At 61.1% G+C, this 27008-nt stretch overlaps 2 protein-coding genes across 2 annotated transcripts; both read right to left on the minus strand.

The window, feature by feature from the left end:
* Nucleotides 1–1711: 1711 nt before the first annotated feature.
* On the minus strand, nucleotides 1712–5389 carry LOC121729526 (actin cytoskeleton-regulatory complex protein pan1-like). Its single transcript, XM_042118068.1, has 4 exons — nucleotides 5297–5389; nucleotides 3645–4036; nucleotides 2624–3527; nucleotides 1712–1936 (listed from the first exon to the last, which is right to left on the minus strand). The coding sequence occupies exons 1-4, from the start codon at nucleotides 5387–5389 to the stop codon at nucleotides 1712–1714; spliced, it is 1614 nt and encodes a 537-aa protein (XP_041974002.1).
* A 2733-nt stretch (nucleotides 5390–8122) lies between these two features.
* Nucleotides 8123–10312, minus strand: LOC121729534. Its single transcript, XM_042118076.1, has one exon. It carries the CDS (start codon nucleotides 10310–10312, stop codon nucleotides 8123–8125), a length of 2190 nt encoding a protein of 729 aa, XP_041974010.1.
* Nucleotides 10313–27008: the final 16696 nt, after the last annotated feature.

Below are 27008 nucleotides of genomic sequence, written 5' to 3' on the forward strand. Positions count from 1 at the left end.
CTTCCAGGGCCCTCGTCTCCTCTGTTTTGGAGTGCCGCAGCAGCTCCGCAGTCGCCTCTTGAATCACCCTCGTCGCCTCCTTGAGGTGCTTGACGAAGGGGCCACTGAGGTTCTTGGACTTCGAGGCCACCATGCTGATGACCTCTAGGCTCTTGGTGATGGTTGAACCTAATTTGGCCGAAGTCACCTCCTCCTCTTCTCCGTCTGTCATTGTCACGTCCGAGTTTCTGGAGGCTTCCGACAGCCGGTGGGACCGTTGCTGCGGAAGCTCCTTTGCCATATCCGAGACAAGCCGCTCTGCTTCTGCCTGTTGAGCCCTGCGCTCTTCCAGTCGCTCAGCGGCAACCTTTTCCAGCTTTGTCTGGTGAAAGCCGACGTATTGGCCGGTTGTGGGCGGCCTACCCCTGCCGCGCTTATTACACCGCGGGGCGGGTGCGCCCTTTCCCTTGTCCGAATCATCTTCAACGTCACTTCCACGCCTCTTGCGGAAGTGTCGTCTTATCTGTTCCCTCTCCTTTTCGGTCTGAGAGTTGGTCGTCTCATGACCGCTCTCGCCATCGTCTGAAGTTCCTTCTGAGCCGAAGAACTTGCTGCTCTTGATAGAACCGGGCGTTGTCGCCCGTGATCCTCCTTCCGCATCCTCGAACCGCTCTAGATGTACTACCGGTACACGTGGGTCAAGCTTTAAGGTGTTATTAGCTTGCCTCGTTCCTACTACCGTCGCCTTCGCGACCTCCTTCTCTCCCTCCATTGCAGCGGTGGCGCCCCCCGTATACATGGGCCAGACCCCCTCCTCTGAGGGGGTGCGGGATTCTCCAACATGGTTGGTACCCGCCCGGGGAATATTTTTCTCGTTGCAACTTTCCATGGTTCGATCAATTGGGGGTGAGTCTGCCCCACATCCTAGGTGCGTAGTCACCGACTCGCCATGCACCCCGTCACCGGACGTCACCAGCTTAGGGTTCGGGGCCCACAGGCCCATCCATCACACAAACATACACAGATTTTCACACGCAAACAGACAATAGTGTAAAGAAGGTATAAATACAAGGAAATATAGAGAAGAAAAGATGGTGAAAGATAGTCAATAAATATAATATGATAAACAAAAACAAGAAAGTTAATACAAAGAAAGAAAGATAGAAGAAAGACCGGCGTTCAGCCATCCTGAGTGCCTCACCCCGTGTAAAGGGCGGGGCGGCGCACCCAGGCGCCCAGGGACACGAACGTGGACGGACCGGTATCGCCCCCGGGGGGGGGAACCTAACCTAACCTAACCTAACCTAACCTAACCTAACCTAACCTAACCTAACCTAACCTAACCTAACCTAACCTTTTTTTTTTTTTTTTTTTTTTTTTTTTTTTTTTTTTTTTTTTTTTTTTTTTTTTTTTTTTTTTTTTTTTTTTTTTTAGGAGGGGAAATGCATTACGCATCCCCCGCCCCCTCGGGGGAAGGGGCGGGGGTATGTGGGACTCCCTACAAGAGGTCTACCCACTAAAACCCCCCCAGCCCTTCGTCATGCGCCTTGTGCGGGAGGGACGGGAACCGCGGAGCGACTACAACTCCGCCCCTCCCAGCGCGCAGCCGCAACCGGCACCTTCTTCACGCGGCTTGAGCCGTGTACCTCACCGAGAGCCCCCCGGGCTATAGGGGGGCTATCTTCTCGGGACCCATACAGTGGGCGGGATCCCCCGATCACCGCCCACGGGTCTAGGCGTCTGTCTCCATGTCGACGGACACAGGCGGGGCCCGCGCGCCTTTAGGTCTCGACTTTTTGTGTCGAGCCTTTTTGGTCGGCGCCTTCTCTTCTCCGGGGGCCGGCTTTTTAGCAGATGGACATCTGCCCAGCTCGTGCCCCCTTTCCGCCCTGCCAGCGGCCTCGCACAGGGAGCAGTTAGGCTCTGCTGCCCCGCACTCCGCTGCCTTGTGCCCCGGCTTCCCGCACCGGAAACAAGTCCCACTACGGTCCACCGGGCACTGGCACTTGGCAGCCACGTGGCCGGTGTCCTGGCAGCGGAAGCACCGCGTTGGCCTCGCGGCCAGCAACGCCACCCTCGCCGACACCCAACCAATTCGCAACCGCCCAGAGCTCGAGAGCTTCTTAGCGGCCGCGACTGGGAGGCGGACCCAGCACGATCCGTCCCCCCGTGGCCCCTCTCTTATTGGCCCCGCCCGAATATCTCCGGTCTGGCACCCTCCATCCAGTGCGACCGCCTCTACCACTTCTGCGGTCGTCACGGAGTCATCCAGGCCGGCGATGCGCATCTCCGCGCTTGCAACCGGGCGTCCGACCTTCACCCCTGGTGGCAGGACGGTCCTCAGCCTCGCGGCAAAGGCGTCCGCCTTTTCATTTGCGCCCTCGCCGGAAATCGCGAGGAGGCGCCCTCCGGTTCGGGCCCGGCGGAAGCGGACTTGCGGAATGTCAAGTTCCGCGATGTTCACCGCCCGCCGGGCCGTCTCAAGTGCCTTGGCGTATGTCATACCCGCCTTCACGGCCGACTCCTCTATGGTCAGAGCAACGGCCGCAGTGGCGGGGACGCGAAGCCTTGGCTTTCTCTTCTTCTTCGGGGCGGCTGTAGATGGTGTAGCCGCCCCCTTCTTCTTCTTACCCTTTGGGCCCACCTTGGTCCAAGGGGTCTCAGTACGAGGGGAGCTGGTGTTCGCTCCCCCCTGTGCCGCCTCCTGAGCGGCCATTGACGGCCGCGTCTTCTTCCGGCCCTTCTTGGCCTTGGGCGTATCGGGCGCGGCAGGGGCCTCTTGCGGGGCCACTGCGGCTGGCTGCCGTGTCTTCTTTGGGGCCGGTTTCCCCTTGGCTTTCTGCTTCGGGGGCTCCGGCGTCACATCCGGTGGAGCCTCTACACTCTCGACGGGAGCCGGCGTAATACTCCGGGCTCTGTCCGCCGCGAGCGGAGGGCGCAGTCGTGGCTCTGGAAGGAGCCGACTCTCCAGTCCAGCCAGCCGAGCGTTCAGCATGTTGCTGAAGGTCTCCACGTTAGATCGAGAGACCTCAGACAACAGCTGGCGCATATCCTGCTCGGCTGGCTTCAACACCTGACGGCGTAGCTCCTCTAGCTCTTTGCGCAAAGACTCCACTTTATTCTGGAGCCGCGCATTCTGAGCCTCGAGGGCCTTCATCTCTTCGGTCGCTCCGCGACTTCTCATTTCGGCGACGGTGGCGCGTATATCGCTGACCGCCTCCTTGAGGAGCCGCTGGAACGTCCCCTTGAGGTTATTCGACTTCGCTGCGACCATGGAAATCGTTCCCAGCGAAGTCTCAACACATTGGGCCAGAGCGTGGATGGTCTGCTCTGGCCTGTCTTCTTCCATGGGGGCGGGGCTGGCGAGGAGCGAAGAACGCATCTCTCGCGCCGCCCTGGCCGCCTCGGCTACCTCCTCCTCCGCCTGGAGTCGAAGGGCCTCCTCCTTTTCTCTGTTTAGATCGGCCTGCGCCTTCGCCAAGCCGACATATTGTCCGGTCGTTGGCGGGCGGCCACGTCCTCTCTTTGCTTTTGGTACGGCCCCTTTGCTGAGGGGCGGTGTCACGTCATCGTCAGAGCGCCTCTTCCGGCGCGTCAAATCCGAGAATGCGGGCAAGCCCTCGGAGTCCAGCGATATGCCAGACATCTCACTGGAGTCCGAGAGCCAGTCCTCGCTGTCATGTCCGGGTAAGTCACGTCCATGTTGGGAGACTCTACCGCGAGGGGAGTCTCTACTAATCGGGTCCTTTCCGGTGCTTGGAGGCGGCATTTTCACGTCGCGTGTCAAAAGGACACGCGGAAGATCCTTGTCGCCTCTCAGCTTCTTCTTCTGCATCAACTTCAGCATCCGCTCAACGCCGTTAGGCTGCGGCTGACTGAAGTCGATGTCTTCGTCCGTGAGTAGCTCCGCCGCCGGCGCGGTAATGGGCGCCGGCTTCGGGCTGTCGCGCTTCTTCGCGCTGTCCCCTCCTCCTCCTAACGCAGCCAAGATGGCCCGCTGCCTCGCCGCCTTGGCGGCCTCCTCGTCCTTCCTCACCGCCTTAGCGGCCCCCTCATCCTTCCTCGTAATAAGTGGCCCCTCCGTATACGAGGGCCGGCCACCGTCCGAAGACGGCGCATGGGATTCTCCGGCTCCTGAGGAGCCGGGACCCACCCGGAGAATACTTGTCTTATTACGGTCACCCATACTTCAAAACTCCGACACCCCGGGTCGCGGGCCCGTTCGTCACACTGCGGGCGCAGCCAAACACACAGCAACAAGCACGCATACAAACACACGCCATACCGGCGTTCAGCCACCCCTCCCGTGTCACCGTGAAAACGCTCACGATGGCACGGGGGAGGTGCCCAGGGACACGACGTGGACGGACCGGTATCGCCCCCAACCTAACCTAACCTAACCTAACCTAACCTAACCTAACCTAACCTAACCTAACCTAACCTAACCTAACCTAACCTAACCTAACCTAACCTAACCTAACCTAACCTTTTTTTTTTTTTTTTTTTTTTTTTTTTTTTTTTTTTTTTTTTTTTTTTTTTTTTTTTTTAAGGAGGGGAAATGCATTACGCATCCCCCGCCCCCTCGGGGGAAGGGGCGGGGGTATGTGGGACTCCCTACACGAGGTTTACCCACTAAAACCCCCCCAGCCCTTCGTCATGCGCCTTGTGCGGGAGGGACGGGAACCGCGGAGCGACTACAACTCCGCCCCTCCCAGCGCGCTGCCGCAACCGGCACCTTCTTCCAGCGGCTTCAGCCGCGTACCTCACCGAGAGCCCCCCGGGCTATAGAGGGGCTGTCTTCTCGGGACCCTTTATGCAGGCGGGGATCCCCCGATCGCCGCCCACGGGTCTAGGCCTCCGTCTCCATCGCGGCAGAGACGGGCGGAGCCCGCGCGCCCTTAGGCTTCGGCTTTTGCCGAGCCTTTTTGGACGGGGCCTTCTCTTCTCTGGGGGCCGGCTTTTTCGCGGCAGACGGACATCCGCTGCCGCCCAACACGTGCCCCCTTTCGGCCCTGCCAGCGGCCTCGCACAGGGCGCAGTTTGGTGCTGCAGCCCCGCACTCCGCCGCCTTGTGCCCCAGTTTCCCGCACCGGAAACAAGTCCGGCTACGGTCCACCGGGCACTGGCACTTGGCAGCCACGTGGCCGGTGTCCTGGCAGCGGAAGCAACGCGTCGGCCTCGCGGCCAACAACGTCACTCTCGCCAACACCCAGCCAACCCGCAACCGCCCAGAGCTCGAGAGCTTCTTGGCGGCCGCGGCTGGGAGGCGGATCCAACAAGACCCGTCCCCCCGTGGCCCCTCCCTCATAGGCCCCACCCGGATATCTCCGGCCAGGCACTCTCCATCAACCGCGACCGCTTCCTTGATTTCGGCGGCCGTCACAGAGTCGTCCAGGCCGGCGACGCGCATCTCTGCGCAAGCAGCCGGCCGTCCGACCCTCACTTCTTGAGGCAGGACGGTTTTGAGCCTTGCGGCAAAGGCGTCCGCCTTCTTCCCTGCGCCCTCTCCAGCTATGGTGAGAAGACACCCTCCAGTTCGGGCCCGACGGTAGCGGACTTGCGGAATATCAAACTCCGCAATGCTTATCGCCCGCCGGGCCGTCTCAAGAGCCTTGGCATACGTCAGACCCGCCTTCACGGCCGACTCTTCAATAGTGAGAGCGACGGCCGCAGTGGCGGGGACGCGGAGCCTCGGCTTCTTCTTCTTCTTCGGGGCGGCTGTAGATGGTGTAGCCGCCCCCTTCTTCTTCCCACCCTTCGGACCCACCGTGGTCCAAGGGGTCTCTGTACCAGGGGAGCTGATGGTCGCTCCCCCTTGTGCCGCCTCTTGGGCTGCCATAGAAGGCCGCTTCTTCTTCTTCTTCTTCTTGACCTTTGAAGGCCCAGGCGCCGTGGCTGCAGCAGAAGCCTCTGTAGGGGCCGCTGCAGCGACGGGCGGTTGTGTCTTCTCCGGTTTGGCCGGTTTCCCTTTCGCCTTTTTCGGCCGAGGGGGTCCCGGCACCTCTTCTTCCATGGGCGCAACGACGCTTGCGGGGGCGGTTGGGATGTCCTCATCCCGAACTCCATCCGACGCCAGCGGTGGCCTCCTTCTTGGCTCCGGCAGGAGTCGGTCCTCCAGTCCGGCCAGCCTTGCGTTCAGCATATTGCCGAATGTCTCCACGTTCGCACGGGAGACCTCAGACAATAGCTCTCGCATATCACCTCCGGCAGGTTGCGAGGCCTTCTTGCGCACCTCGTCCAGCTCTTGGCGTAGCTCCGCCACTTGCTCTTCGAGGCGCGTGTTTCTGGCCTCCAGCACCTTCACTTCCTCTGTTGTGCAGAGGGTCGTCAACTTATTGAAGACCATCCGTATGGTCGCCACCGATTCCTTAAGGTACTTCTGGTATGTTCCCTTAAGGTTCGTGGACTTCCTGGCGATCATATCGACGGTCTTCAATGTGTCCTCCACTGTCTTTGTTATGTCCGCGCCCGTCCATTCCTGCTTAGCCTCTTCTCCCGACGGAGAAGTGGCGGAGAGGTCTGAATCCTTGAAGGCGGCGCGGAGAAACGCATGCGACCACCTCGCCTCATTCGCTGCTTCGGCAATCTCCTCCTCGGCTTGGAGCCGGAGGGCCTCCTCCTTTTCGCGGTTATAGTCGGCCTGCGCCTTAGCCAGGCCGACGTATTGGCCGGTCGTTGGAGGCCGGCCACGTCCTCTTTTGGGTTCAAGCACCGTCGCCTTACTAGTCGACGGCGCCTCATCAGTCTCGTCCAGAAGTCTCCTTTTTAGGGGAGTCGTACGTCCAGATTGTGCGGGCAGCCCTACGGAGTCCAGCGACAAATTGCTGCCGGACTCCGTGTAGAAGTCCTCGCTGTCTTCATCGGTGTGCGGATATCTCTCCAGCGGGGTAAGGAGCACCACCGGCTTACGATCCGCGCGCTTCTTAGCGCTACCCTTCCTCTCCTCCTTCTTTTCGTCCTTCTTCTCCTCCTTTCTCTCTCCCTTCCTCTTCGCAGTAAGTGGCCCCTCCGTATACACGGACCGCCCGCCGCCCGAAGGCGACGTATGGGATTCTCCGGCTCCTTTGGAGCCGGGACCCACCCGGAGATTATTTTGCTTGCTGCGTTCTGCCATCTTTACCAACTCCGACACCCCGGGTCGCGGGCCCTTTCGTCACACTGTGGGCACAGCCATTCACACACTCAAACACTCGCCCATACCGGCGTTCAGCCACCCCTCCCGTGTCACCGTGAAAAAGCTCACGATGGCACGGGGGAGGTGCCCAGGGACACGACGTGGACGGACCGGTATCGCCCCCAACCTAACCTAACCTAACCTAACCCAACCCAACCTAACCTAACCTAACCTAACCTAACCTAACCTAACCTAACCTAACCTAACCTAACCTAACCTAACCTAACCTAACCTTTTTTTTTTTTTTTTTTTTTTTTTTTTTTTTGCGTCGGGAAATGCCTTGACGCATCTCGCGGGGATTGGGGACTCCCCAGCGAGTATGTGGGGCTCGCTGCGGTCGTGAGGATGGTGAATTGACCACAGCCCTACCCACTAAAACCCGACGGTATTCTTCTTCATACCATGCAGGGTTGCGAGCACGCGTGAGCCTACGTCCGCGGCCCTACATGTTTATGCCTGCTTTTTGCAGGCCCCTCTTCCACGAAGCACTGGGCTTCTAAAAGCCGAACAGAGGCCCTCCCGGGGCTTGCATAGGCCTATCTCTCTACGGTGTCGCGATGCGCGAAGAATACGCAGCGCATCGCGACCCACTCGGGGACTCGACTCGTTGGGCGACGGCATCCCCATGCCGCCGCCCGGAGTCCCCCGGCTAAGGCGGCAAGTTGTCATCCTGGACGACTCGTCGACGTCTCAGCCGTCTACTTCGGCGGGGGTCGAGCGCCTCCATCTCCCGCACTCGCTCAGCCTCCTCCTTTGCGGCGATCACTTCTTCGCAGAAGCTTTGCACCGAGTCCCATCCGGTTTCACCGCTCAGCATGGCGCGAACCAACGCTGGCAGTGAGGTGTCGAGTCCAATGGCGGCCGTGAGAGCCGCCCGTTGTCTTATCCAGGCGGGACAGGCAGAGACGGTATGCTCCGCCGTGTCCCGGTCTTCATCGCAGTGGTGACAGCGCGTACTCTCTTCTCGGTTCAAACCGCGCAGTGAGGTGGGTTGCCGCAATCTTTGACCGCGTGGCCGGGCTGGCCACACCGGAAACAGAGGTCTCCACGTTCGACTTCCGAGGGGCACTTCGCTCTGGTATGTCCCGCCTCGTGACATTTATAGCACCGCATGGTGCGCGTCGACAGGAGTGTCACGCGCACCACGGTCCACCCGACGTAGAGCTTGGCATTTGGTGCTGTGAAGCTCTTCGCGGCCTCGACCGGACACTTTACCCAAGCCGAGCCGCGACCACTCCGATCGACCCGAATTTCTCCGACTTTCACCTCTTCAGCCGCGCAGCCACCACATCTTGCGACGGCCGCGGCGATCTCTGTCGTAGTGGCGGAGTCGTCCATGCCGGTGATGCGCAGCTCGGCGCACTTCTGCGGCCTAGACACGCGGACGTCCTCCTCACCGAGTACTTCCTTTAATTTGCCCGCGAGGGCGTCGGCCTTCTCCTTGCAGGCCGTTCCCGAGACCTCGTACATGCGGGCCCCGGTCACGGCCTGTTTAAACTTCACCGCCGGGATATCGAGGGTGGTGATGTCGACGTGCTGCTTGGCTTTGTCCATGATGGACTTATACGTCACACCCCTCTTCTCCGCGTCCGGCAATAGCGTAACAACTACCGCAGCTGTCTTCGGAGCGCGGAGACCACCTCTCTTTTTCCTCTTCCTCTTTTTCTGCCCATTCTTGGGCTCCACCTTCTTTCCTTCTGCTTTACTTTGCTTCTTTCCTCCTCTTTTGACCACTTCCGACCATTGTTCGGCCGGATTTGGTCCCTTCGCCGTCGTAGGTGGGTCAGCATCGCGCCTAGCGGCTGCCGCTTCCACGGCTGCGGCCGACTTCTTAATTCTTTTTCTTTTCTCTTTCAGAGCCGGTCCGGGATTGAGAGGAGGTGACAATGTCGACACCGTGGGCTCCGGCTCTGGAGTCCTCTCTTTGACCTTAGACGCGGGTGTTACTGCGTTTCGGGCCTCATCACGTTTTTTGTCCGCGGCTAGAGGAGGCCTCAGGCGTGGCTCCGGAAGGAGGCGGGCCTCGAGACCCTCAATTCGTGCGTCTAGCCGGGCGCTGGTCACTGAGACCGCCTCGCGCACCGCTCGCTGTAAGAGCTCTTCCACATCCAGCTCCTTAGAAATGGGAGCGGGCTGTGGTTGAGCGTCAGCCAGCTTGCGCTTGACGGCTTCTAACTCTTTCTTCATATAATCGAGCTCTCTGGTGAGTCGCGTGTTCGCCTCTACCAGGGCTCTCGTTTCCTCCGATGTTGACCTGACGAGGAGTGCGGACCACGCCTCCTGTATCGTTAAGGTCGCCTTTTTCAAGGCGGCAATCGAGGTTCCTTTAAGATTTTTCGACTTTTTGGTCACAGCAGAGATGGTGTCCAGGCTCTGACTTATAGCTGAACCCAGCTTCGCCACCGTGACCACGTCGTCTTCCGCCATCGTACAGTCAGAGAGAGAGGTTTCCGACAGCCGGTGAGACCGTAGGTCCGGTAACCTCTTTGTCATCTCCAGAACTTCCTTCTCCGACTCAATCTGTATCTCCTTCTGTTGGAGCTCAAGGTACTCCTGCTTTGTCTTGGATAGACCGACATACTGCCCTGTAGTGGGCGGTCTACCTCTTCCTCTTTTCGAGGAGGGCTTCAGAGCTGCTCCTCTGTCCTTTTCAGGACTGTCCTCTAGCTCACTTCCGCGCCTCTTGCGCCGGAAAGTGGCCCGGGTCCTCTCCCTCTCACTGTCGTCCAAGTCCAAGTTATGAGAGGCGGCGGACTCATCGCCGCTCTCGTCGCTACCACTTCCGGGCCTCCGGAAGAACCCAGAGCCGGTACTGGTGTATGTAGGCGTCGCCGCCCGTGATCCACCATTTTCCAAATCCGAATCTTGTAACCGCTCCAGCTGTACAACAGGCGATCGAACCGTGTGCCTCGGGTTATCAGTCGTCGTAAGTATGTCCGCCACCGGCGCGGTTAGGAGCACCGGTTTCGAACCATCGCGCGAAGACGCGCCATCACTGCCACTCGCCGCCGTAGCGGCCTCCATACCCTTCAACGTATCTTGTGCCGGCCCCGTATACGTCCAGCAGACCCCCTGGTTAGAGGGGGTGTGGGATTCTCTGGCGTCCACCGGACAACCAGAACCCACCCGGGGAGTATTTTTCAATCTACGTTCCTCCATATTTGATCAGTTGGGGGTGAGTCTGCCCCACGTCCTCAATGCGTAGTCGCCGACTCGCCATGCACCCCATCACCGGACGTTACCAGCTTAGGGTTCGGGGCCCACGGGCCCATCCATCACTCAAACACACACGGAATTATACACACAAACAGACAAAAATGTAGAGAAGAGTATAACAAAAAAGTGAAAGATAGTGAAGAAAAGGTGATGAAAGATAGAATAAATAAAATAACAAAACAAAAGAAGGGTATGCTACCAAAAAGAAGAGAAAGATAGTGAAAGACCGGCGTTCAGCCATCCTGAGTGCCTCACCCCGTGTAAAGGGCAGGGCGGCGCACCCAGGCGCCCAGGGACACGAACGTGGACGGACCGGTATCGCCCCCTTTTTTTTTTTTTTTTTTTTTTTTTTTTTAGGAGGGGAAATACTTTGCGTATCCCCCGCCCCCTCGGGGGAAGGGGCGGGGGTATGTGGGACTCCCTACAAGAGGTCTACCCACTAAAACCCCCCCAGCCCTTCGTCATGCGCCTAGTGCGGGAGGGACGGGAACCGCGGAGCGACTACAACTCCGCCCCTCCCAGCGCGCTGCCGCAACCGGCACCTTCTTCGAGCGGCTTGAGCCGCTGACCTCACCGAGAGCCCCCCGGGCTATAGGGGGGCTGTCTTCTCGGGACCCTTTATGCGGGCGGGAATCCCCCGATCACCGCCCGCGGGTCTAGGCCTCCGTCTCCATAGCGGCAGAGACGGGCGGAGCCCGCGCGCCCTTGGGCTTCGGCTTTTGCCGAGCCTTCCTGGACGGGGCCTTCTCTTCTCGGGGGGCCGGCTTTTTCGCGGTAGATGGACATCCTCTGCCGCCCAGCACGTGCCCCCTTTCTGCCCTGCCAGCGGCCTCGCACAGGGCGCAGTTAGGTTCCGCAGCCCCGCACTCCGCCGCCTTGTGCCCCGGTTTCCCGCAGCGGAAACAAGTCCCACTACGGTCCACCGGGCTCTGGCACTTGGCAGCCACGTGGCCGGTGTCCTGGCAGCGGAAGCAGCGCGTCGGCCTCGCGGCCAACAGCGTCACTCCCGCCGACACCCAGCCAACCCGCAACCGCCCAGAGCTCGAGAGCTTCTTGGCGGCCGCGACTGGGAGGCGGATCCAACACGACCCGTCCCCCCGTGGCCCCTCTCTCATTGGCCCCACCCGAATATCGCCGGCCAGGCACTCTCCTTCGAGTGCGACCGCTTCCTTTATTTCGGCGGCCGTCACTGAGTCGTCAAGGCCGGCGATACGCACTTCAGCGCATGCAGCTGGCCGCCCGACTTTCACCTCTTGAGGCAGGACGGTCCTGAGCCTCGCGGCAAAGGCGTCCGCCTTCTTCTCTGCGCCCTCACCGGCGATAGTGAGGAGGCGCCCTCCAGTTCGGGCCCGGCGGAAGCGGACTTGCGGGATGTCGAGATCCGCTATGTTCACCGCCTTCCGGGCCGTCTCGATGGCTTTGGCGTACGTCAGACCCGCCTTCACGGCCGACTCGTCGATGGTGAGAGCGACGGCCGCAGTGGCAGGGACGCGAAGCCTCGGCTTCTTCTTCTTCTTCGGGGCGGCTTTAGATGGTGTAGCCGCCCCCTTCTTCTTCCCACCCCTCGAACCCACCGTGGTCCAACGGGTCTCTGTACCAGGGGAGCCGATGGTCGCTCCCCCCTGTGCCGCCTCCTGAGCGGCCATTGACGGCCGCTTCTTCTTTTTGCGGGCCTTTTTGCCCTTAGGCGCCGTCGACGTGGCAGGGGCCTCTTGCGGGGCTGCCGCTACCGACGGTTGCGTCTTCTTCTTTAGTGCCGGTTTCCCTTTCGCCTTAGACAAGGAGGGTCCCGGCAACTCTTCTTCCATGGGCATCACAGCGCTCGCGACGGCGTTCTGGGTTTCACCCCAAGTCCTGTCAGACGCCAGCGAGGGCCTTCGTCGCGGCTCCGGCAGGAGTCGGTCCTCCAGCCCGGCCAGCCTGGCGTTCAGCATATTGCCGAAGGTCACCGCGTTCGCGCGGGAGACCTCGGCCAATAGCTCGCGCATGTCTCCTCCGGCAGGTTGCGAGGTCTGTTTGCGCATCTCGTCCAGCTCCTGGCGTAGAACCGCCACTTGCTTTTCGAGACGCGCATTCTGGGCCTCGAGCCTCTGTATCTCCTCTGATGAGGAGCGACTCCTCATCTCGTCGAAGACCATTGCGATGGTCGACACCGACTCCTTAAGGTACTTTTGAAAAGTGCCCTTAAGGTTAGCGGATTTCTTGGCGATCATCTCAATGGTCTCCAACGCCTCCTTCACTGTCTTGGCCATGTCAGCGCCCGTCCTCTCCAACGCCTCTTCTCGCGCGGGAGATGAAGCGGGGAGCGCGGTGAGGGCGGAGCTGGCGTTCTTCCACGTCCTCCTAGCCCTTTGCGCTTTTTCGGCGACCTCTTCCTCGGCCTGCAGCCGGAGGGCCTCCTCCTTCTTCTGGTTGTACTCGGCCTGCGCTTTCGCGTAGCCGATGTACTGGCCGGTTGTTGGTGGCCGGCCACGTCCTCGTTTTGGTTCAGGTGCCGTCTCCTTACTAGTAGACGGCCCTGCTTCGTCTTCAGCCAGTTTTCGCCTTTTGATAGGCGTTGTCCGTCCGGTAGGTGCGGGCAGTCCCACGTCGTCCAGCGACATATTGCTGCCGGACGCCGAGTAACAGTCCTCGCTTTCGTCTGTGCTGATATCTGGGTACGATGTATAGCCGGCTCGCCTGGCCCGAGCACGGGCCAGGACGTACGTAATGTACTCCTTCTTTACACCGTCCGTATCACCCCTAGCCTCCTTCTTCTTCATCAAATCCCTAAGCCGAAACAATGCGTTCGGCTGCGGCTTTGAGAAATCGACGTCTTCGTCGGTAAGTGGCTCCCTAGCCGGCGCGGTTAGGTGCGCCGGCTTGGGATCCGCGCTCTTCTTGGCGCCTTCTTTGGTGTCTCCATCGATAGGCGAATCCCTCTCCAGTGGGGTCAGAAGCACCACCGGTTCGGGATCCCCGCGCTTTTTAGCGCCTCCCTTTCCTCCCTCCTTCTTCCTCGCCGCCTTAGCAGCCCCCTCGTCCTTCCTCGCGATAAGTGGCCCCTCCGTATACGAGGGCCGGCCACCGTCCGAAGACGGCGCATGGGATTCCCCGGCTCCCGAGGAGCCGAGACCCACCCGGAGAATACTTTTCTTATCGTGACTGTCCATACTTCCTCACTCCGACACCCCGGGTCGCGGGCCCTTTCGTCACACTGTGGGCGCAGCCAAACACACACACAAACACTCGCCCATACCGGCGTTCAGCCACCCCTCCCGTGTCACCGTGAAAACGCTCACGATGGCACGGGGGAGGTGCCCAGGGACACGACGTGGACGGACCGGTATCGCCCCCACCGGTATCGCCCCCTTTTTTTTTTTTTTTTTTTTTTTTTTTTTTTTTTTTTTTTTTTTTTTTTTTGCGTCGGGAAATGCTCTGACGCATCCCAGGGGAATTGGGGACTCCCCCACGGGTATGTGGGGCTCGCTGCGGTCGTGAAGATGGTGAATTGACCGCAGCCCTACCCACTAAAACCCGACGGTATTCTTCTTCATACCATGCAGGGTTGCGAGCACGCGTGAGCCTACGTCCGCGGCCCTACATGTTTATGCCTGCTTTTTGCAGGCCCCTCTTCCACGAAGCACTGGGCTTCTAAAAGCCGAACAGAGGCCCTCCCGGGGCTTGCATAGGCCTATCTCTCTACGGTGTCGCGATGCGCGAAGAATACGCAGCGCATCGCGACCCACTCGGGGACTCGACTCGTTGGGCGACGGCATCCCCATGCCGCCGCCCCGAGCCCCCCGGCTAAGGCGGCAAGTGGTCATCGTTGATGACCCGTCGTCGTCTCGGCCGTCTCCTTCGGCGGGGGTCGAGCGCTTCCAGCTCCCTCACTCGCTCGGCCTCCTCCTTCGCGGCAATGACCTCCTCACAGAAGGTCTGCACCGCTGTCCATCCGGGTTCGCTGCCCACCATGGCGCGAACCAGCGCGGGCAGCGAAAGGTCAAATCCAATGGCGGCCGTAAGGGCCGCCCGTTGTCGAGTCCAAGAAGGACAGGCAGACACTGTGTGCTCCGCCGTGTCCCTGTCACAATCGCAGTGGTGACAGCGCGTACTCTCTTCTCTTTTCGCGATCTCACACAGGTAGCGACCAAAGCAGCCATGCCCGGTCAGTACCTGCGTGAGTCGGAAGGAGAGCGCGCCGTACTTTCTGGTCAACCACTCTTTGAGTACCGGCCTGATAGCCAGCACCAGTTCCACACTGACTTGCGGCTCGAGGAGTCGCTCCTCCCAAAGCTCGATGGCCGCTTCCTCAGCTCGGTCCCTCCACCGACGTACGGCTTCCGGTAAGGGGTTGCTTCCCCCCGCGCGGACCGCTGCGCCACGCCAATACACTTCGGCGAGGGTTTGAGCGTCCAAGTCCCAAGGAACGCTTCCAGCAAGGAGGCACGATGCGTCGCGAGAGATAGTGCGATATCCTCGGACTGCACGCGTCGCCATCACTCGCTGTAGCCGTCCCAGGGCCAGCCTGTTCTCGGGCAACAAACTGTCCACCCAGATCGGCGCCCCATACATGACCATCGAACGGACGACGCCCATGTAGAGACGCCGACAGGTCAAACTCGGGCCCCCGAGATTTGGGAGCAGCGAGGCCAAGGCGCCCGCAGACCTCTTCACCTTCTCGGATAGTCGGCGGAAGTGTTCCTTAAATGACCACCGACTATCGAGGACCAGACCGAGATAGGTCATTGTGGACGCAACTTGGATCCTCGTCCCGCTCACTATTACTTCCAGGCCCGGCGGAGGCGCGTTCCTGGGCCCATGGAACAAGAGGGCCTCCGACTTGTTCAGCGCCACCGTCAGACCCAGCGCCTGGATTCTTCGCACAACTTGTGCGACTGCTGCCGTTGCCAGTATTTTTGCCTCTCGGTGGGACTTGGCGCGGCAGACGACTGCCGTGTCATCCGCGTACGCGACGAGCTCCACGCCCGGAAGATTGGCGCCGCGGAGCACGTGGTCGTAGCCTATGTCCCATAGGCCCGGACCAAGCGACGAGCCCTGTGGGACGCCGCAGTCCACCTCCAACTCCTCCCAGTCGTCCTCCTCGGTTGGGTATTGCACCGAGCGCTCAGAGAGATAATTGCCGATAGTTCGGCGCAAGTATCTCGGCACTCGGTGGTACCTAAGTCCCTCCTTTATTGTCTCCCAGGGCAGGGTGTTGAAAGCGTTGGTAATGTCCAACGAGACGACCAACACCACCCCGCCCCGAGAGATTTCCTCCTCTGAGATTTGCCGCACACGCGCCACCGCATCTATCGTTGACCGACAAGCCCTGAACCCGAACTGAGCATCACTCAGGTTCGGGCCGGCGCCCTCAAGGTGGCGGGTGAGGCGCGCCACGATCACCCTCTCCAGGGTCTTGCATATCTCGTCGATCAAGACGATAGGGCGGTAGGCGGACGGCTGGTCCTCCGGTCGTCCATCTTTACGGAGCAGCACTAGCTTGCCCGTCTTCCACCGGCGCGGCACACGGCCCTGCACCAGACATTTGGTAAAGAGTTCGAGCACGTGCGCCTCCAGGTGCTTCATGGCCAGCACCCAGACGCGACCGGGGATCCCGTCCAGTCCAGGAGCCCTGTTTTTCTGGCTCATTCTATGCACGGCCGCTGCCAGCTCTTCAGCCGACACTGGCGGTACGTCTTCCTCATCCTCAGACTCCATACTCGATGGTCTCATAACTGGCGGAGACCACTCGGCCCTGGATGGAAATAGGGCCGAGAGTACCGAGCGACGGAGATCGGGCTGCATATTCTGGGTGAGCGGTGGGGCAGCGGGGCGAAGCTTCTGCCTCACCCATTTGTAAGGCTTGCCCCACGGATCCTGCTCCAATGTACCCAGAAACTCCTCCCACGCCTCCTTTTTCGCCACCTTTATGGCCTCTCGTAGTGCCTGGCGTGCCAATCGGTAGCCGTTGTAGACGGCTTCTTCTTCCGCCTCCTGTCTCGTCCGTCGACGGCGGTACCGCAAGTAGCGGCGTCGCGCGGCCACGCACTCCTGACGGAGTTGCCTAGGCTCCGGGCGCCACCAGTAGGTCTGGCGCCGAGGCATGACGGGTCCAGCGCGTGGCATCGAGGCTTCGCAAATGTTGCGAGCTGCCTCATTCAGCCAATCCGCGCACTCCTCTACGTCGTCCGACGGCAGAGGTGCCCACGATGCGACGATAGCCGCTTCCTCGAGAAGGTCTCGATCCAGACCTCTCAGGGACCACCTTGGGCCGCCACCGGATGGAAATCGGCGGCCAGGTTCCGACACGGAGACTATTTCGAAACCTATGTATAGGTGGTCCGAGAGGGTCTCGACCTCTCCGAGGACCCTCCAGCCGCTTGTTCGGCGAGCGATTGTTGGACTGACAAAGGTCAGGTCCACAATGGATTCACCTTGCCGCCGGACGCAGGTACTAGCGGCACCTCTGTTGGCCACGACCAGGCCGGTGGTTGCCAGCCAGTCCGTTACTGCTCTGCCTCTCGCGTCCGTCGCCGGGGAACCCCAGCGAGTGGACTTCGCATTGAAGTCTCCGGCGACGACCACGGGATTAGCTGCTCCATTCACGAAGGTGGTGAGCCGGAGAAGAAACGCCTCGAACTCGGCGATGGGTCTATTCGGTGAAAAGTAGACCCCCACGACAGTGAGGGCCCCCACATCCGCAACGATGAAGCCGTGGCCCCGAGTCGACCTCCTTGTAGATGGAGGAACGATTTTGGGACCGAACACTAACGCCACCGTCGAGTCCGCGCTGCCCAACCAGTCACCCCTAGGGAGGATCCGGTACGGCTCGGCAATCACACCGACGTCGATTGACCTCCTCAGCATCTCCTGAGACCACAAATCCTGCGCCTGAGCGCTGTGGTTCAGGTTCCCCTGCAAGAACCTTATGGAATCCGTTATTGGGCTTCCATAGGGGCCACTCCCGCTCCAGAGGCTACTGTAGATGGAGTAGCAGCCTTGAGCGATTGGCTCCTATTGGAGCCCTTTCCCTTTTTCTGCGGTATCTTGCAGGGTGTGCTCCCCACGACGTGATCCGCCTTTCTCCCGTTCGCCGCACACACCGCGCAGTGGGGAGGGTTCCCGCATGTCTTGATTGTGTGGCCAGGTTGGCCACAACGGAAACACAAGTCTCCACGGTCAGTATCGGAAGGGCAGGTCGCCCGCGTATGTCCGGCTTCGTGGCACCGATAGCACCGCATGACGCGCGCCGATAGAAGCGTCACGCGCACAACGGTCCACCCGATGTACAGCTTGGTGTTAGGCGCTGTTATCAACTTTGCGGCCTCGACCGGGCACTTTACCCAGGCCGTGCCGCGGCCACTTCTATCCACTCGGATTTCTCCCACCTTAACGTCCTCAGCTGCACAGCCACCAGCTCTTGATATGGCCGCGGCAACCTCCGATGCAGTGGCGGAGTCATCCAGACCCGATATTCGAAGCTCGGCACACTTCTGTGGTCGAGATATGCGCACATCCTCCTCTCCTAGGACCTCCCTCAGCTTACTTGCAAGAGTGTCCGCCTTTTCCTTGCAGGCCGTTCCCGAGACCTCGTACATACGGGCCCCGGTCACGGCCCGCTTACCGGTATCGCCCCCAACCTTTTTTTTTTTTTTTAGGAGGGGAAATGCATTACGCATCCCCCGCCCCCTCGGGGGAAGGGGCAGGGGTATGTCGGACTCCCTCCGGATCACCGGAGGTTTACCGACTAAAACCCCCCCATGCCCTCATCAACGCCACACGCGAAGGAGCGGGATCGTTGTCGCACCGCGTCCTCCGCAGCGCTTGCCGCTTCCGGCACCACATAATTGCAGTGGCCTATGCCACCGCCTGCCTTCACCGAGAGGCTCCCCGGGCATCAGAGGAGCCTTTCTCCTCGGGGCCTATGTTGTGGGCGGTGATCCCCCGATCAGCCGCCCACAGGCCTAGGCTTCCACCTCCATGGCGGGGGCGTTCTGACTCGCCCCTGCCTCATCGGCTCCAGGCCGCTTACGCAGCCGAGCCTTAGAGGGAGCCTTCCTCTTCCTCCTCGCGCCGGAGGGCAGCTTTTTCGCCGCTGTTATGCAGCCGCTACCTCCCAGCACGTGGGCGCTCTCCTTCCCGAGCTCTGCGCAGAAGAAGCAGCTTGGCTTCTCCTCCGCGCAGTCGGCGGCCTTGTGCCCCGGCTTCCCGCAACGGAAGCAATCTCCGCTACGGTCCACCAGGGACTGGCAACTCGATGCCAGGTGGCCGGTGTCTAAGCATCGGTAGCACCGCATTGGCCTCGCGGCCAGCAGCACCACCTTTGCCATGACCCAGCCTACCTGCAGCCGCCCAGAAGTTGCTAGCTTCTTGGCAGCCGCCGTGGGGACGTGAAGCCACAAGCTCCGCGCGCCCCTAGGGGCCACCGTCATTCTGCCCGACCTGATGTCGGTGGCCGGGCAACCGCCTTCTTTTGCCGCCGCCTTGGTGACATCGGCGGCGGTCGCTGCGTCGTCCAATCCTGAAACGAGCAGATCCACCCTTTGGACAGGGCGAGCGATCCTCACTGCGTCCCTGTCCAGAACCTCCCTCAACTTGTTCGCGAGGGCATCCGCTTTCAGCTGGGCGTCCTCCCCGGACACTTCAAGTATCCGGGCGCCCGTCCTCGCTAGCCGGAATCGAACCTTGTTGCTTCTCTGGCAGATTCCTACCGCCTCAAGGTCGATCCGGCTCGTCGCCTCCTTGAGTATGGAAGCGTACGTCACGCTCTGGTTCACCCCCTTCTCCAGCGTGAGAGTAATGGCGGCGGACCTTCGCGGACGCAGCTTCCCCTTCTTTTTTCTCTTAGGGGCTGCCTTTTTGGCAGCTCCCTTTCCTTTCTTCTCTTTTCTCCCCCGCGGTTCCACAGTGGACCACGAGGGGTCAGTCGCAGATGGGGCGGATGTTCGTGCCCTCGTCTGTTCAGCCTCACGTGCGGCCAGCGACTTCTTCTTCCTCCTTTTCTTCCCTCCTTCCTTGGGCGGCACGCTGGTGGCGGGTGCCTGTGATGGCCCTGCCGCTTGCGTTGCCGTCTTTTTCTTCTTTTTAACCGGTAGCTTGCTTGCAGCTACCGGTGGTCCTCTTTCAACCGGCGCCTCCACCGCTGCATCTGAAGCAAGCGGCGGCCTCCGCCTCGGCTCTGGTAGGAGACGATCCTCCAGGCCGGCGAGTCGCGCATTCAGCATGTTGCCGAAGGTCTCAATGTTGGAGCGTGAGACCTCCGACAACAGCTTCTGCATCTCGTCCGTGGCGGGCTTGGAAACCTGTCGCCGCAGCTCCTCTAGCTCCCGGCGCATGTTGCCGATTTGCTGTTGGAGCTGCTGGTTCTGCGCTTCCAGAGCCCGTATCTCCTCATTTTGGCAGCGGTCCCTCATGTCGGCGACGGCCTCCTTTATGTTGGCGACCGCCTCCTTGAGGTACCGCTGAAAAGTCCCCTTAAGGTTGGAGGATTTGATGGCGACCATGGAAATGGTCTCCAGCGACTTCTCCACGCTTGCGCTCAGCGCCGCGCTCGTCCTCGCTGCATCCTCTGCAGCCGGTGTGGGGCTTTTGCGAAGGGAAGCTCGCGCCTCCCTCGCTGCCCGAGCCGTCTCGGCGACTTGCTCCTCAGCAAGCAGCCGGAGGCTCTCCGCCTTCTCTCTGTTGTAGTCGGCCTTGGCTTTCGCCATGCCGACGTACTGGCCGGTCGTAGGGGGCCGGCCTCGTCCTCGTTTGGGTGGTACCGGCGCCGTCACCTTACTGGTAGACGGCACCAACTCGTCGTCATCTGGTATCCTCCTCTTCAGAGGTGTCGAACGTCCAGAGGTTGCGGGCAGCTCCACGGAGTCCAGCGACATATTGCTGCCGGACGCCGAGTAGGAGACCTCGCTGTCACAGTCGGTGGAGCGGTCGCGAACCGGACGGCCAAGTAAGCAATCCAGTCGGCGCAACGCATCGGACTCAAAGACGTCTGAGTCCTCGTCAGTTATGGGCTCCCTGGTCGGTGCGGTAAGGTGCACCGGCTTGGGATCCGCGCGCTTCTTATCGCGCGCCTTTTTCTTCTTCCCCTCCTTCTCCTCCTCCCTCCTCGCAGAAAGTGGCCCCTCCGTATACACGGACCGCCCGTCACCCGAAGGTGACGTATGGGATTCCCCGGCCCCGTCGGGACCGAGACCCACCCGGAGAATATTTTCTTTTCTGCGCTTGTCCATACTTCAAACACCGACACCCCGGGTCGCGGGCTCTCTCTCGGCAGTGAGCTCTGCCATACACGCACACAATCACACACGCATACCGGCGTTCAGCCACCCCTCCCGTGTCACCGTGAAAACGCTCACGATGGCACGGGGGAGGTGCCCAGGGACACGACGTGGACGGACCGGTATCGCCCCCATCGCCCCCAACCTAACCTAACCTAACCTAACCTAACCTAACCTAACCTAACCTAACCTTTTTTTTTTTTTTTTTTTTTTTTTTTTTTTTTTTTTTTTTTTTTTTTTTTTTTTCACGCAGTGAAATGCAGTAACGCATTCGACGCAGGGAATGGGGACTCCCCTGCGGATATGTGGGGCTCGCCGCGGCGAAGATGGTGAGTGCCGCGGCCCTACCCACTAAAACACTGCGATGTTCCTGTCTCCTGCAGCTGACGGATGTACGGGACCCGACGAGCATTACTCCGTAGGTCCGTCAGCGCAGCGCCTGTCTTGCGCAGGCCCCTCTTCTTGGTTGGGGTAATGGCCCCCTAAGCCGAACAGAGGCCCCAAACGGGGGGCTTGTTCAGGCCATCCTTCACCGGCGGTGTCGCGATGCGCAGGAACATGAGGCGCATCACGACCGTCTCGGGACTCGGTGCAATGGGCGGCGGCGTCCCCACACTGCCACCCCGATTACCCCTGCTAAGGCGGGACGTTTCGGCCATTTTGGACGATCCGTCTACGCCTCGGCCGTCGTCTCCTATGAGGGTCGAGCGCCTCCCTCTCTCTGACTCGCTCGGCTTCCTCTTTAATGGAGATCACCTCCTCGGCAAATCTCTCTACGTCTCTCCAGTGGTGCTCGCTGCTCAGCATGGCTTGCACCAGTGCCGGCAGCGATAGGTCGGGTCCGATGGCGGCCGTTAAGGCCGCTCTTTGTCTGGTCCATGAGGGACAGGCCAAGATGGTGTGATCGGCCGTGTCCCTGTCCGCGGTGCAGTGGTGGCACCGCGCTGACTCCTCTCTCCGGGCTATCTCACACAGGTACCGACCGAAGCAGCCATGCCCGGTCAGCACCTGTGTAAGGTGGAACGAGAGAGCACCGTGCTTGCGTTTCACCCAGTCCTTCAGAACCGGGCGAATGGCCTCCACTAGGTCTACGCTGACCCGTGGCTCCAGCAGGCGCTCCTCCCATAACTCCAGTGTCCTCTCCTTGGCTTGAGCCCTCCACCGACGTACGGCGTCCGGAAGGGGGTTGCTGCCCCCCGCGCGGACCTCTGCGCAACGCCAGTAGATGTCGGCGAGAGCTCTCGCGTCTATGTCCCACGGGACGCTGCCGGCGAGCAGGCAGGCCGCATCCTTCGATATGGTGCGGTATCCGCGCACAGCCCGCGTCGCCATTACCCTCTGCAGTCGCCCCAGGACGAGTCCGTTTGCGGGCAACAGATCTTCGGCCCAGATCGGCGCCCCATACATACACATGGAGCGTATCACCCCCATGTAGAGGCGCCGACACTCTAAGCTGGGGCCCCCGAGATTCGGGAGCAGAGTGGCTAAAGCCCCAGCAGACTTGGTGACCTTCTCGGACAGCCGGCGGAAATGCTCCTTAAAGGACCACCGGCTGTCAAGTACCAGACCGAGGTAGGTCATGGAAGACGCCACTTCGATCCTGGTTCCGCCAACCACGATAGCCAGACCGGGCGGAGGGGCGTTCCTCGGCCCATGGAAGATCAGGGCCTCGGATTTGTTAAGCGCCACCTTCAAACCCAGCGACTCAATACGCCGGACTGTTTGCGCCACCGCCGCCGTCGCGAGTACGACCGCTTCGCGCACTGTCTTGCCACGGCAGACGACAGCTGTATCGTCCGCATAGGCGACCTTCTCTGCGCCGGGGAGATCGGCGGCCTATGGCCCCACCTCCATGGCGGGCGGGGGCTGACTAACCCCTGCACCGCCGGCTCCAGGCTCTTTCGGCCGAGCCTTGTCGGAGGGAGCTCGACGTCTTTTCCGGCGCTTGGTGCTGGGGAGCGGCTTCGCGGTGACGCAGCCGCTACTACCCAGCACGTGGTCCTTGTCCTTGCCGAGTGCCTCGCAGAAGAAGCAATTGGGCTGCTTCTCCCGGCACTCGGCTGCCTTGTGCTCCGGCTTCCCACAGCGGAAACAATTCCGACTGCGGTCTACCGGGCACTGGCACGTCGTAGCAAGGTGGCCGGTGTCGAGGCATCGGTAACACCGCTTTGGCCTCGCGGCCAGCAGTGTCACCTTCGCCGAAACCCAGCCCACTCGCAACCGCCCCAAGCTTAGTAGCTTTTTGGCGGCCGCGACGGGGACGCTCAGCCATAACGAGCCGTCACCCCACCTTCCCTTCCTTATTGGGCCTGACCTGATGGAGTTGGCCGGGCACCCACCTTCTCTAGACACCGCCTCGAGGACCTCGGCGGTCGTAGCCGAGTCGTCCAGCCCGGCGATGCGCATTTCAACGCATTTCGCCGGGCGTCCGACTTTCACAACGTCAGGGTCGAGAACTTCCCTCAGCTTCTCAGCGAGGGAGTCCGCCTTTACTTGGGCGCCCTCACCAGGAATGGTGAGGACCCGCGCGCCGGTCTGAGCTAGACGGAAGCGGAGCTGGAGCTTTTGGATGTCCAGCTCCGCCAGTCCGCTGGCCTTCACCGCATTTTTAGCCTTTAATAGGACGTCACTGTATGTGACGCCCTTCTCCGCGGCGTTCGCCCCCAACGTGAGAGTGATCGCCGCGGTGGCTGGAACACGGAGTTTGGCCTTTTTCTTCTTCTTTCTTGGGGCGGCTTTAGCTGGAGTAGCCGCCCCTTTCTTCTTCTGCCTTTGCGGGCCAATGGTAGTCCACGGGGCCTCGGCGGGAGGGGCGTTGATGTTCTGCCCCCCCTTTGTCGCTTCCTGAGCGGCCATTGTTGGCCGCTTCATCCTCTTCTTCTTCTTAGGCTTTGCAGCCTCTTTCTCTGCAGGTGCAGTAGGCGGCTGTAAAGGAGCCGCCGCACCGCCTGCCGAACCTTTGTCCAGCGCCTTTGCCGTCACCGTCTTCTTCGGCTTCGACGTCTTCTTCGTGGCCGCTGTTGGTGGGGCGCCGGATGTTTCACCAGCACTGTCTGCCGCCAGCGGCGGTCTTCTTCTGGGCTCAGGAAGGAGCCTATCTTCCAGGCCGGCGATTCTCGCATTGAGCATGTTGCCGAAGGTCTCGATGTTGGAACGCGAGACCTCCGACAACATCCTCTGCAGGTCGTCGGCTGCGGGCCCAGTTACGCGACGGCGCAGCTCCTCCAGCTCCTTACGCATCGCGTTGACTTGGCGCAGGAGGCGGTCGTTCTGCGCCTCCAGTGCCCGCATTTCTTCTGTCTGACCGCGGCCTCTCATCTCGGTGACGGCCGCCTTGATGGACGCGACCGCCTCCTTGAGGGCCCGCTGGTACGTCCCTTTCAGGTTTGAGGACCTTGTGGCGACCATTGTCACCATATCCAAGGCCCTCTCCACGCCTGCCGCCAGGGCCGCGCCTGTCTCCTCCGAGTCCTCGGCAAGGGCAGGGCTTCCACGAAGGGAAGCTCTCGCCTCCCTCGCCTCTCGCTCCTCCCGTGCCTTCCGGGCTACTTCCTCAACCTTCGCCCTGAAAATAGCCCGGCTTCCTTCTCCCGGTTGAGGTCCGCTTGGGCCTTAGCCAGGCCGACGTATTGGCCGGTGGTTGGTGGCCGGCCACGTCCTCTCTTTGCCTTGGGCACCGCTCCCCTGCCAATGGGCGGCGCCATGTCCTCCTCAGTGTTGCGCCTTTTACGGCGTGTCTTGTCCGGGATTGTGGGCAAGCCCTCGGAGTCCACTGATATGTCAGAGACAGTATCGTCAGAGTCCAAGGGCCAGTCCTCACTGTCATTGCCAGTATAGTCCATTCCTTGTGGAGGCGGCAGGGAGAATTCGCGCATCACGTCGCGCAAAACCACGCGAGGTGAGCGCGTCAAATCCCCACCAGCCTCATTGTCTCCTCCGGGTGGCAGCGCAGAAGGCGTGCTGGGTGGCGTCATTTTAACGTCCCGCCAGCGCAACACCTCTGGCAGGTCAGCGTCGCGTACTGGGCAGTTCCGCTCCTTCTTGCACTGCCCGGCGGGGGACGGTTTCCCGCACCAAAAACAAGTCCGGCTACGGTCCACTGGGCACTGGCACTTGGCAGCCACGTGGCCGGTGTCCTGGCAGCGGAAGCAGCGCGTCGGCCTCGCGGCCAGCAACGCCACCCTCGCCGACACCCAACCAATACGCAACCGCCCAGAGCTTGAGAGCTTCTTGGCGGCCGCGACTGGGAGGCGGACCCAGCACGATCCATCCCCCCGTGGCCCCTCTCTGATTGGCCCCGCCCGAACATCTCCGGCCTGGCATCCTCCATCCAGTGCGACCGCCTCTACCACTTCTGCGGTCGTCACGGAGTCATCGAGGCCGGCGATGCGCATCTCCGCGCTTGCAACCGGCCGTCCGACCTTCACCCCTGGTGGCAGGACGGTCCTCAGCCTCGCGGCAAAGGCGTCCGCCTTCTCACTTGCACCCTCGCCGGAAATCGCGAGGAGGCGCCCTCCGGTTCGGGCCCGGCGGAAGCGGATTTGCGGGATATCAAGTTCCGCAATGCTTATCGCCCGCCGAGCCGTCTCAAGCGCCTTGGCGTATGTCATACCCGCCTTCACGGCCGACTCTTCTATGGTGAGAGCGACGGCCGCAGTGGCGGGAACTCGAAGCTTTGGCTTTCTCTTCTTCTTCGGGGCGGCTGTAGATGGTGTAGCCACCCCTTTCTTCTTCTTGCCCTTTGGACCTACCGTGGTCCATGGGGCCTCAGTACGAGGGGCGCTGGTGTTCGCTCCCCCTTGTGTCGCTTCCAGAGCGGCCATCGACGGCCGCTTCTTCTTCCGGCCCTTTTTGGCCTTGGGCGCCTCGGGCGCGGCAGTGGCCTCTTGCGGGGCCGCTGCGGCGGCTGGCTGCCGTGTCTTCCTTAGGGCCGGTTTCCCCTTGGCCTTCTGCTTCGGGGGCTCCGGCGTCACATCCGGTGGAGCCTCTACACTCTCGACGGGAGCCGGCGTAATACTCCGGGCTCTGTCCGCCGCGAGCGGAGGGCGCAGTCGAGGCTCTGGAAGGAGCCGACTCTCCAGTCCAGCCAGCCGAGCGTTCAGCATGTTGCTGAAGGTCTCCACGTTAGATCGAGAGACCTCAGACAACAGCTGGCGCATATCCTGCTCGGCCGGCTTTAACACCTGACGGCGTAGCTCCTCTAGCTCTTTGCGCAATGACTCCACTTCATTCTGGAGCCGAGCATTCTGAGCCTCGAGGGCCTTCATCTCTTCGGTCGCTCCGCGACTTCTCATTTCGGCGACGGTGGCGCGTATGTCGCTGACCGCCTCCTTGAGGAGTCGCTGGAACGTCCCCTTGAGGTTATTCGACTTCGCTGCGACCATGGAGATCGTTCCCAGCGAAGTCTCAACACATTGGGCCAGAGCGTAGTTGGTCTGCTCTGGCCTGTCTTCTTCCATGGCGGCGGGGCTCGCAAGGAGCGAAGAACGCGTCTCTCGCGCCGCCCTGGCCGCCTCGGCTACCTCCTCCTCTGCCTGGAGTCGAAGGGCCTCCTCCTTTTCCCTATTCAGATCGGCCTGTGCCTTCGCCAAGCCGACATATTGTCCGGTCGTTGGCGGGCGGCCGCGTCCTCTTTTGGGTTTGGGCACCGCTCCTTTACTGAGGGGCGGCGCCATGTCGTCATCAGAGCGCCTCTTCCGGCGCGTCAAATCCGAGAATGCGGGCAAGCCCTCGGAGTCCAGCGATATGCCAGACATCTCACTGGAGTCCGAGAGCCAGTCCTCGCTGTCATGTCCGTGTAAGTCACGTCCATGTTGGGAGACTCGACCGCGAGGGGAGTCTCTACCAATTTCGTCTATTCCGGTACTTGGAGGCGGCATTTTCACGTCGCGTGTCAAAAGAACACGCGGCAGATCCTTGTCGCCTCTCAGTTTCTTCTTCTGCATCAACTTCAGCATCCGCTCAACGCCGTTAGGCTGCGGCTGACTGAAGTCGATGTCTTCGTCCGTTAGAAGCTCCGCCGCCGGCGCGGTAATGGGCGCCGGCTTCGGGCTGTCGCGCTTCTTCGCGCTGTCCCCTCCTCCTCCTAACGCAGCCAAGATGGCCCGCTGCCTCGCCGCCTTGGCGGCCTCCTCGTCCTTCCTCACCGACTTAGCGGCCCCCTCATCCTTACTCGTAATAAGTGGCCCCTCCGTATACGAGGGCCGGCCACCGTCCGAAGACGGCGCATGGGATTCTCCGGCTCCTGAGGAGCCGGGACCCACCCGGAGAATACTTGTCTTATTACGGTCACCCATACTTCAAAACTCCGACACCCCGGGTCGCGGGCCCGTTCGTCACACTGCGGGCGCAGCCAAACATACAACAACAAGCACACACAC

The sequence above is a fragment of the Aricia agestis genome, chromosome 1 (assembly GCF_905147365.1).
Source record: "Aricia agestis chromosome 1, ilAriAges1.1, whole genome shotgun sequence".
NCBI classification, from domain to species: domain Eukaryota; kingdom Metazoa; phylum Arthropoda; class Insecta; order Lepidoptera; family Lycaenidae; genus Aricia; species Aricia agestis.

Excerpts from the sequence above, each read along its gene's own strand:
- LOC121729534 (XM_042118076.1), bottom strand. The coding sequence starts at position 10,312 with ATGGAGGAACGTAGATTGAAAAATACTCCCCGGGTGGGTTCTGGTTGT.
- LOC121729526 (XM_042118068.1), bottom strand. The coding sequence starts at position 5,389 with ATGCGCGTCGCCGGCCTGGACGACTCTGTGACGGCCGCCGAAATCAAG. Across the intron at positions 4,037-5,296 it reads GCCTGGCCGGAGATATCCGG|GATGAGGGGGCCGCTAAGGC; the intron begins GTGGGGCCTATG and ends ATTACGAGGAAG. Across the intron at positions 3,528-3,644 it reads GGACATGACAGCGAGGACTG|CAAAGGGGCCGTACCAAAAG; the intron begins GCTCTCGGACTC and ends ACCGCCCCTCAG.